The sequence below is a fragment of the Pongo pygmaeus genome, chromosome 1 (assembly GCF_028885625.2).
Source record: "Pongo pygmaeus isolate AG05252 chromosome 1, NHGRI_mPonPyg2-v2.0_pri, whole genome shotgun sequence".
Taxonomy (NCBI): Eukaryota; Metazoa; Chordata; class Mammalia; order Primates; family Hominidae; genus Pongo; species Pongo pygmaeus.
The window spans coordinates 56,390,705-56,402,885 of NC_072373.2; the positions used below are offsets into that span (position 1 = coordinate 56,390,705).

General features: G+C 34.1%; 1 protein-coding gene across 1 annotated transcript in view; it reads right to left on the reverse strand.

The window, feature by feature from the left end:
- Nucleotides 1-8,990: 8,990 nt before the first annotated feature.
- CDC73 (cell division cycle 73) overlaps nt 8,991-12,181 on the reverse strand; it is a 137,495-nt gene continuing 134,304 nt past the window's right edge. Inside the window, exon 17 of the mRNA XM_054450084.2 lies at nt 8,991-11,685. Coding sequence (XP_054306059.1) covers nt 11,649-11,685 — 37 coding nt within the window. The 3' untranslated portion in view covers nt 8,991-11,648. The remainder of the gene's footprint in view (nt 11,686-12,181) is intronic.

Below are 12,181 nucleotides of genomic sequence, written 5' to 3' on the forward strand. Positions count from 1 at the left end.
GTCTATATTTTTTTCTCATATGGGATAATACTAACAATGGCAAATACCTTATGCTGTTCATAATGTGAAGAATCACAAAAACACACATCTGTTATTTGATATGTACAAACGAAGGTAGATTTCAAAGATGTGAATTTGAGCTGACTCTTGAAGGGTAAGAACACATTCCAGGCAGGGAAAGAAACATTTACAGAGGTATGGAGACGCGAAAAGGAATGGTGTGTTGAGAGGCTGCAAGAGTGTATGTGGCGCTCACGTCTTTGGGAGGGAAGGATTAGATGAGGCTGAAAGATAATTAGGCCTTAGGTTTTCTCAATCTTGTTAAATTTGTAGATCCCAAGGCTGTAACCCACAAAGGCCTATTTAGTAAGTTTGGGACAGGGGCTAAGGAATCTGCATTTTAATCACACAACTACCTACCATTGGATGCTAATGCTCATGACCCAGACAAGACAAATACTGTATAAAAAAATTTTTACTTAGTACTATAGGTCTCCAAAGTAGGGCATACACACCTCAGGGACTATGCAAGATAATTCAGTGGGGTGCTAGAAGAAGATGTTAAAATACATATTTGTATTTAAATTCAACTTTATTAATAGTTAATATATGGGTACAGATGCCTTCATCTGATCTGTATATAAGGTGAGGGGAGAACAAGACCTGACAGTGAAGCCTTATTCCCTCGCATCCAGCATACCATGACAGATAACAGTTTACAGACGCCACACAAAATGGAAAGTGGCACAAAAAGATTTCTAGGAAAAAAAAAATCAATAGATTAAAAGATAACAGTAACAATGCAAGCATATGGGAACAAGGAAATGGCAGAGTTAACCCTTCTCCTAAACCTGTATTAGCTCTTTGCCAAATTACAAGGATAAAAATTATAAAATCAGATGACCAGAAGTCTGTGAATACTTTTAGAAAAAAGTTTGTGCCACGTAAAGAACATTTTGAAACATCTTGAATATTAAAAACATTGTATTTTGTGCTTTTGTGGCTGAAAACATATTACCTACCAAAACTTTTGTATCTTCACAATATAACAACTTAGAAATAACTTCCTGACCTATTTAAAAATCTCCAAAACCTCAAAAGAAGTTGTTTTAAAAATATTCCAAAGTGCTTTAATGGCTTTTAGAAAGCTACTTGTTAAAAATATGTAAGTTCTGATTAGTTGCAAGAACAAATGTTGTTCATCTTCCATGAAGGCAAACATTTGTTGTCACTAAGGTTGTGAAATTTAGAATGCTTTCATTCACTCTACTCCTCTGGCTCAGCTGTCACTTCTAAGTTTTGCTAAGATAGCTTACTTTAGTACTGATAGTTACTAGTGTGAGATTTTTCCATGTATTATCTTTTCTGCTTGAAGATTACTTAACACTTAGGTTATAAATACCCAGCCACTCTATCAGAGAATACAGGCCTTTGTTATAATTTGCTGCCTGTTTAAAGTTTTTATTTTCCTTATGTGAAGTTATACACACACAGATATATCGTTTGGATCATTACATATCCTCAAGATGAATGATCTTACCTGAAAAAAGGATTCTTGGTTGCATTCTAAAGTCTAGAGATGTAATTTTCCTTTTCCTTTGTAAATTCCTCTTTTTACCCTGAAATTCAAGAATTTGAATATCTCCTCCATGTTTAATAGCATCTCAAACTCAACATTCCGAAACCAAATTGATTCCTCCAGCTGCTACCACTGCAAAATCTGATCCTTACACAATCCTCCCCATCACAGTATAAACAGAAACTCCATCCTTTGTTACTGAGGGAAAAAAAAAAAAGTGTTTTTGATTTGTATCTCACATATTGTAATCCTATCCATCTACTTTCAAAGTATTTACAGAATCTCACCATTTGTTTTCCTCCACTGATACTACACGGGTCCAAGCCTGTGTCATTTGTCTATATTGTTGCAATATCCAATGATTTGGTCTCCTGGCTTCTGCCTTTGCTACCAACCAGGTTGAGTCAATTACTCTTAAATCACATATCACTCCTCTGCTTACAGCTCCTCAAATGGCTTCCCATATGTATCAGCAAATTAAAGCCAAAAAGGCTTCCATTCATCTACAAGGCTCCGTAATCTTGTTCACTACTGCCTCTGCCCTCATCGCTCACTCTTCTTGCTCCCTCCACACTAGCCAAGAGGATTCCTTAATGGTCCTTTAAATGGCAGGTATGTTCCTGCCTGCCTTAAACTTCCTGTTCCCTATCTGGAATGCTTCTTCCCCTGCCCTCGCTCTCCCCCCCCCCACCACATATTTACCACACTAGGTACCTCACTTCAAATTGCTTAAGATCAAATGTCTTATCTGAGATGTCTCTGACCATCCATATAAAATAGTAAATCCTGCCACTACCTTATCCCACCATAGCCTAGTCACTCTACTATGCTTTAGTTTTTTTTTTGCATTACTTACTACCACCTGAGACATATTTATTCATTTACTTCCTTCCACCCAATAAAGGAACTAACATTGCTTTGTTCACCCTGTATTCCCAGCAACTAAAACAGTACTTGTCACTGCAGGAAGTAACAATAAATATTTGAATGAAGTTTATCTGCCCAGGTGTGTCCCCACACTCCAACCCCGCCCATGTTGCTTGGAACCTATTAGAGTGAGAGCCCTTTCGAACTAAAGTTTCCTATAGTATTTAGTAATTGTGCCCTCCTGTATCATTTCCCTTTTTCTCCTTGTGGTTCTTCACTTACTCATATTAAATATCTTAGACTCGTCTTCTAGGTGTTTTCATTTTTGAAATCTCCGTGTCTTTGGATTTTTACTCTTCCAAAGATAACTACTTCTACATGATATCCCAGGCCACTATTTAGTCCCCAATAGTGGCCATGCCTCTCTTTTTCTACCACATTTTAATGTGGTTTAATTGCTAGAAAGCTTATTTTATACTGACTGAATTTTCTCAGGTGCTTTTTCAAAATTAAAGTTGTCATTCATCTCCACCAGCAATTCTTTTTCACCATCCATTTCTTCTGTGTTCCTGTTCTCTCTAAATGCTATTTTTCGTTAGGTTTCCTTAGATATTCTTCTTTGTCCACTCACTCCCCATTTAGCATAAATCAAACTGTGGGATACTCTGAGTGGAAACAAACTTGTGAGCAATAGAAGGCAGCTCTCTTCTGTAGGCTGATTATCTACTAACCAGCAAGTTGCCACTCCTCATCACAGATGACAGGAGGAAAATCTCTTCCAATCTCTTTTTTGTTTTTTTGCTATTTACTTCCCCTCCCTCAGCCTCACAGGGAGATGTGGAATTGAACCCACCATGCAGCAACCAAACAGATACTCTGAAGCTAGTCTTCCTAGTACCATACATATGAACTGCACTGCTTTTCCTCTAAATCCATGTATCTTTGAAAGCAAGGCTCTTTCAGTTCGGATCCTTGCTGAAGGCTTCATAGCTGCCTGTCTCTAGATCTTCATCTGGATTACAAGAAGAAAATCAAAGCAAGCTCTCTTTTCCATCTTCTGGTAAAATCAAGGGACTGTATACCCTCTTATTTGCCCAAAGGCTCCAGGCTCACAGCAGCTGCTCTATTCAAGAGAGGGTAGTTGGCAGATGGAAACAGAGATTGAGGGGAGGGAATTTAAGATACGTAATCAAACCATCTCCCTAGAACCTGTTTACGATGAAGGATGTAACTAAGTTTAAAAGTGGGTGGAAAATAAATACAGGGTGACAAGATGAAAATACAAGAAAGAGATACAGTAATAGTGCAAAATGCATGACAGAGTGGGAAAGGTATAGGAGAAATACATATGAATGGACAAGTCCCTGATGGGTGACAGGATGTTTAAAACACTGGAATAGGAGGAAATAAAAGATTCTTACATGCATACAGGTTTGTGAGACATAGCATTAAGAAGTCCGTGGCTTCTGTTTCCTCTGTCATGAAAAGGTGAGGTCACTTCTGGGTGAAGAAAGTGTAAAGCTGGATCAATAGCTGGATCATAACATCTAAGGAACTGGCAAGGGAGTGAGTGAGAAGGAAAAACTCAAAATCAATCGCCAAAAAAGAAAAGGTAAACAACTTCATGCTTGCTAACATGGAAATGGATTTGGGTAAGATTTAGATAAAGTTCAGAATAGCATCTAACCATCTCACTGTAGGCAAAGAAAATTCACAACCTCCCAAGAATTCTCCCTTAAAACCCAGAACAAAGCAAACTAAGGAAATCAGCCAGCCCATAGAAAAGTCAAAGAAAAATCCTCAAGAATGAAAAATCTTTCCTACCACACCAAAATCTCCAGGGATTCCTTTTAGCCAGCCACTCACCATTGGGAACCGCTCAGGATATTCTCTCTTAGTAATGAGTTGCACATACAACTGGGGGAAGTGACCCCAACGCTGGCACTTAATGAAACCTTAGAGGGCAGAGCTCAGATTTTCCAACAAAGGTTTTACCCACTTTCAGTATCATTAAGCGACAAAAGTAGCAAAGAACACAAGAACTAGCCTCACATGAGAGCAAACTTAGAAAACAAGACTCAGAGGGTGGGAAGGCTGTCAGTAGTGTCTTAGTAAAAATCCTCATCATCTGGGCTAATGGGACAAGTATGTAATTCTTTAACAATTTGGATGTTGGAGAAAGGCACTGAAATGATCTATACCTTCAACATTTTATTAATTCATCTTTAAATATATTTTCATCTTTAAATATTCATCTTTAAATATCTAATCAAAGTTTTTAAAGCATGGATCCTGTAAAGCTAATGCCAACCAGTCACCGGTTACCTTCTCCTTGCTGCCATCTTTCTTCTCACTCCTATGCTTGTCATTCTCATTTCAACACTTACATGAGTAATTGCAGCCCCGTAGATCCTTGACTCCTCATTTTAATGAATACCTCACCCTATCTCAGTTACTTCCAAGGTCTTGACTTTTTTCTCATCAATATCTCACCTCTGAAGTCTTGACTTCACACATCCCATCCTCTGACCACCTCCCCCATCTTTCAGGCTCACTTCATTGTTGTTATCAGTTCACAGGACAGCACCACTTTCTCACCATTCACCACCTCCCCTCTATCATGTATTCCTTGAACAGCTTAGATTCCATGTTTCAGTACTACAATTATTACCTTGAAAATATCTTCAACTCCCTGGCCTGCTTCTACTGCCATCAAAATAGCTTAAAAATCTAAATGCAATTCTCTATACCTGAAATCAAGCAACTAAATGTCACCGGAGAAAAATCACACTAGGTTTGCCTAGCTTTGCTTAAATTCATGACAACCCCAGAAGCATACAACGCTGTCCAAATTAGTATTTTCCCATTAAGCTGAAGTTTTCTTCTCCTCAAATTCCTACATCAAACTGCTTTAGCCTTAAACTACTTTTATGTATCTCAAATTTATTTCATCATCAGTGACCCTTACACTTCCTTTTTGTCCTCAGTAGTACATTATGGAATAAAAATATATTATCTAAATATATAAATATTTTAAAATTGTGATATAGTCAAGCCCTTTAAAAACATTAGTGATGCTTAATTGTGCTAAAACCACCGAATGAGCCACAAGGAAGTTCACTTGATCTCCCCCCAACCATTTACACGGACTCGACACACACTTTCAAACTATTCCATTTTAAAGAAAAATGTGTGTATTATTAAAAAGAGAGAAATAGATGGCCATTACACTTAGAGTATTAACACTGTGAACTCCATGAAGGCAGTTCTTCTGTCAGTATCCATTACTATATTTTATGAAAGTGAATATGTTGTATAACCCAATGTTTTGACTTGTACTTTGTTGGCAAAATAATCATAGTCCAATAAAATATCCAAATGTAATCAAAAGTATCTCCCAAATGTCTTCTGCTTCACTATGGTCTCAGTCCTATTTACATTACTTATGTAATAGAAATCAGCATTCTCTAGATAAGGGTGAATTATAAACTATAAATAATTCTGTGTCAAAGGATCCACAAGTAATTATGAGACAGATTCAACAACAAAGCCTTCTTCAGAGCTACTTTACATTGTTTTCTAGGGTCATTTAAGAAAATAAAGAGGAAAAATTATTCCAACTCACCATAAATGCTGATCATTACATGAGTAAACATGAAAGTACTTTAGAAAATGAAAGAAAAAATGCTTATTTGGCAATGTGCTGTTATTTATATACTAGCACCTTTGAGCCTTAAAAAAATTCAACAGCATTTACAACACATGCTATATCTATTTTAGCTATGCAGATGCTCACTGAAAAGCAGATAATCAAAGGAACAGAAGAGCAGAAATAAAATACATATTTAGTGGGCACTTACGAATTGAATAAAAATTAAGTTTGAATATAGCCCATGAAACTCATCATTAAAGAAATTTTGTTGCAGAAGATTCACAATTATTGGTACCACTGACATGATGATGCTGTTAATGCTCAGATTATATGAGTACAGTTTGTTTTGAAACTACCAAATGTTAAAATCAGAATGCTCAAACTGTAAAGGTAATGTAATTTACCAGGACACACTCTTAATTCTATTACAATAATAACATAGAAAATTTGACCATAATCAAACTGTAAGTTCAGCAGAGCATGAAGCTTGCTACCATTACGAACTATGATTCTATACATTATTTAACTCGTTAACAGAAACTGTAAATGGTTTTAACTCATTAGTTTTCAAAGTGAAATTTATATTTCATTTATTCCTCAGAGAAATACTATGCCTGACAAATCTCAATAATCTTTTCATGTAAAGATAACATTCCAGCCCACAATACAGCTTCTAACTTCTTCGTATGAATGTTTTTGGGGGATTGAGGACAAAGGGAGAATGGAAATGTCCCCAGTGCTCTTAACACAAAATAGGGCAACATGTTTTATTTACAATTAAACCTAAAATTTAACAGCCCACCAAACTGGAATCAGAATCAGCAGAACAGGCCAGCCATGGTGGCTCATGCCTGTAATCCCAACATTTTGGGAAGCCGAGGCAGGTGGATCACCTGAGGTCAGGAGTTCAAGACTAGCCTGGCTAACATGGTGAAACTCTGTCTCTACTAAAAAATACAAATATAGCCAGGTGTGGTGGTGCGCACCCATAATCCCAGCTACTCGGGAGGCTGAGGCAGGAGAACTGCATGAACCTAGGAGGTGGAGGCTGCTGTGAGCCGAGATCGCAGCACTGCACTCCAGCCTGGGCAACAGAGTGAGACTCCATCTCAAAAACAAACAAAGAAAAACAAACAGAATGAAAAATAAAACAAAGAAAAACGAAAAGAATGAGTAGAATATTTTATCAGTTCACATGGCACCCAAACTTAAACTCTAATTAAGAACCACTTTGAGAAACAGCACCAACTGGTGGTTAAAAATCACTTACAGTGCTTCCTCTATGTACATGAACTGCATTACTTATTAAGCATTATAATCAAACTCAGGTTAAATAGCTTTTAGTAAATTTAAAGTGGACAGAAATGGAATTCAATGGCAAACAAAATCCTCAGACAGATCATTTGCTTAAATTCGACATAGCATGAACCCCATTTTTTGAATTTTGGCAATAAAACTAGTTTTATTTCATTAGCTTTACTCATATAAAAATGCTTACCGCTTTTCAGTAAATGGCACATATTTATAACTTCCAAGATGCCCTTATAAAGATTACCTAAAATAATACACAGAAACCCAAAACACATAAAAAACCTGCAAGTATTATCTATTATATACTAACTAAATATAAATCTTTATACATCTATTATACATTTTCAATTTTTCCTTAGTTATTATTCCAACAGATATAAACAATGCTGGGATCAACATACTTGCAAATGTGCCAACAAATATGCCAGAATATATAGGACATGGCATTTCAAATATTCCCAGTCCAATTCTTAAGTCAACTTTAGTCATTTCTCCACTTTTTATTTCTATCATTAGAATAGCTGGGTGAATCTCAAACACAAGTGAATAAATAGTAGAAATTCAGTCAAGTAATATTAAGGCTAATGTAATTAAATTTTCATGTTGTACTTTTTTAAAGAAACAGAGCAGCTGCCAACTTTTCAGCTGAGAACAAATTTCTATAGTTCTTATTTTATAAATTACTTCTCAGCATTCTATATGGACTTTAACCAGAAAAACCAATAATTTCTTTATTAAGAATCTTTTTTTAAAAAGTATGTGTATATGAAGGGCTTTAATAAACTTCCAAAAAAATTAAAAATAAAAAATTTAAAAAGACTTATCTTACTCATAATTTTGCATTTAAACAAGCAATTTCAAAACACAAAGTTTACAGCTACTTTCTAAGCCATTAATTTGACTAGCTTTCATAAATAATTTTGTATTTGTAATATTATAAAATATACTGCTAGTCTCAAAAAATTTTATATACTTTAGTTCAACAAATATTCCTCCCCACCCCTCCAAAAAAGAACAATGTAATCATTTTAATTTTTGTTAGCAGTCACAAACATTTTTATTTAGGAAAAATATTCCCTCAATATTTATTAGATAATGAATCTTATTTAAATGAAGTTTACTTTTACTTTTCTGTGTAGACCAATTTAAAAGTATGCCACTTTCCTTTCATAAGCATGCCACTTTCCTTTCATAAGCAAACTGTATTTGTCTCATTCTACATGGCAGATCAAAAATTAATACTTCTTTCTGCCTTAAAAATTATGAGATTTTCCTCATTATGAATTAGTTGTTTCTATATGGATTACTGTTGTGCTGCTAAAAACAAATGTTAGTAAAAGTTATGGAGACATGGGAAAAAAACAAACTATAATACTAGTTAATAATGAAATACATTAAACATTGTTTAAATATTAAACAGTAAAATACTCCTATATTAAATAAATAATTAAAAATTGCATTTGTCAATGGGAATATAGGCCAATACCACCAACAACAGGGATGGTCTAGTGCAAAGGGTGGCCACAAAACAACAACAACAACAACAACAACAAATCAAAAACCACACACACATACAGAAAAGAAGGAAGAGGAAACACATTTAATACTGGTACTGTTTTCAGTAACAAATTAAACCAGTGATTCTGAATCCTTCCTGCACATTCAAATTACCTGGAGAACTTTAAAAAAAAATACTGATGACCAGGTCTTGTCTCAAATTACATGAAAATGGGAATCAAGATTCAGGCATGGATATTTTTAAAAACTCTCCAAATGATTCTAAAATGCAGTCAGGGTTGAGAGCAACTGATTGAAACCTACATATTTCTTACTGTTCCCTGACTGAGAAGAATGTCCTGTAAGTATAGAAATAGAACTTTCTTTTACAGGTTGGGCATACAAGGGTATCTCCAGTTAGCAGTAACTTATGGAGGGGTAAGTCAAGTTATTAATTTATACTCCATTTCCATTAAAATATCTACTTATACCTCTCTTCATTCCCTGTAATTCTGTACTCTCAAACTCCAAGACCAAGAAGAGTCAAACTATACTTTTATAATAAATTTGTTACACTGAAAATACATTATTCATTCATGCATGTAAGTATTTACTGAATGCCTACTATGTGCAAGGCACTGTGTTAAGTACTGCTATATAGGACCATGTCATGGGAGAATAAATAGGGACTGGCTGAAAATTTTTGTTTTTTAGAATAAACAGCTAAAAAATAATGGAATGAAATTAATTACATGGACCTAAATAAGAGACTAAATTGTCAAAGAGAAAAAGAGGTGCTTATACTAAGGGTCTGATTTTAAGATAGATGGTTATAGCATATTTGTCCTTTTCCTAATGTTCCTTTACAGTATTTCCATACGCCTTTGAATATACATAAGGCAAATTCAAAATAGAAAAATAAACCTCGTTCAAAGTAGATGTTCCTAATTTTAACCATATTCTGTCTCAAGTAAAGTTCATAAATAAGTACAAATACCAAAAATCTTTATGGGAAGGTAGTTCATATTGACTTGTAGTAGTCTTGACAAGTAATCTTACATAAAAATATCACAGATTCTGGTCCTTGACTATTTCATCATGGAGAAAGTTTACACAACATGTAATTTATTTTGGAAATAGATTTATATGCTAAGAAAGCCTAATGTGAACAAATTTGAGTTTTATCTTTAAGGAAAGAAGACGCTAAGAAGGGAGGAAAATAGGGGTAGAATCTGTTCAAACCTTGTAAGTATGCTAAAATCTAGTAATTTAAAATGCTGACTGTTCTCTTCTGAAGAGCCTTGTAAATATCATGTGAATAAATATCTTTTCTAGTTACTAGTGGTATGAACTATGTGATCACTTAAAAAATAATAACTTCTCATTTTTGTGACAGTGTTAAATTTCATTAAGAAGCTACATAATGTCAGCTTAATACCTATGGAAGGCCTAAATGTTCACCAAAAATATGTTAACCTAGGAGAAAATTGCTGGGAATAAAAATGGAGAAAAAAATGACATAAGACTGTGATCAGCAAAAATTCCAATGGCAAAAACAGTTTAGGAAAGTAAAGCTTCCTAGTTGCCTTTAAGGAAAAAAAAAAAAAAAACGAAGTGAAATCAAGGTTCAAGGCAAATGGTCACTTGATGTACCTTGGATGCAACATTTTGTCTAAAGTAGAGAAATAGTAAAATATTTCACTAAGTTAAAATATAGTTTTTATATTTTATACCATATTGAATACAGACATAAAAATACCAGTGTTTTTCTCTTGTTTCTTTTCAGACAATTAAGCAAATGTTTTCTTTGGTGCCTGGGAGTTTATCAATATTTAGGGATAATGGAAGATAAGAACTCCAAGACTGACAAGCCTAAAATAGAAGATTCAAAATCCTATACCATAAAAATTAGAATCAAAAGTGGACTAAAGAGAAAAGGAGCTTAAAGTTATACTGCAATAGGGCTGATACATATTCTTCCCCCAAATCATACTCTGGCTCCCAAAATAAAAAATACTACAGCCTATTGTGGTTTTAATCTGTGTTTTGAGATTTTTTTCAAATGGAAAGATATTACAGATAGAAACACATCATTCTAGGTTTCAAAATCACCAAAGTCAGTGAGAAGAATGTACATTCATTTAAATGTAATCATTTGTAAATAAAGAAATCTTGAAAAGGCTGAACAGTTCAATCAAATTGAAGAATTGATCTTGATTTTTCCTTATTCTTTTTAAATAAAGAGTAAGTGTAGATATAGTGTACATACAAGTTGACATTCTGATTCATTCAAAATAGTCGCATCCCTTTGCTTGGTTTTGGATGTTCCAGAGACTAAAATTTAATACCATTCATAACATAGTATTTTCAGTAAAAAGAATTATAGAGCAATGAAAAATCAGAAGATGGCTCAGAGAGCCTTATAATCTCTAAATATACACACATTTATAACCTGCATTTATTTTCTAAAGAAACAAATGTTAAGTAATGCTAATTTAACCAATGGAGAAAAAACTTCTATCAAAATATACAATTTCCATTACAGACTAGAAGGCTAATATTAAAAAAATAGTTGTAAGCCAAAAAGTTTGCTTATATGGATGACAGGCATCATCTCCTTGAAGCACAAAGCATCAAATAAGGTCTTATAAAAGATCAATCTGTGACTTTCTTCATTTTTAAGTTCTTGATAAATTCATAAAGCTTGAGTCTCAATTTCCAGAAATGGAGGAGCCAAATAATTCAGAATCTCAAGTGGGATTTATGCTTTACCATGTACCTGAAAAAAAATATTATGGTAGGTTATAATGACTATAGGAATTTTAGAATTTTTAGAATAATGCACGTAAAAACAAGTTGACATTTCTTAAAACTTAAAATCAACAGAATAAAATGCTGTTTTCTAGAAAACTGGAAATATAAAGACTTCTGGAATAAGCTAGAATTAACACTCCTCTTATTAAGTAATATAATCTAAGAGCGTCTAGCTACAATAATATATGTTTCACATATATCATGAGAGACTTGCACCAAAAATGTTACAGATTTTAAGGAGCATACCTCAAAGAGAACCAATTCAGTGGTATTTACTGTGATCATATGCTGTTCTTAAATTTGCCAATTACAAAACTGTTATTAATGTAAAGGGCTTTATGAACACTATACTAGTAATTAAAATAAATTTTAAAAAATCATTTCCTTTTGTGAACCATCCGTAACACAAATAAATCCAGAATCAGAGATCTTTCAGTACTTGCAAAAAACATAGGGTTCTC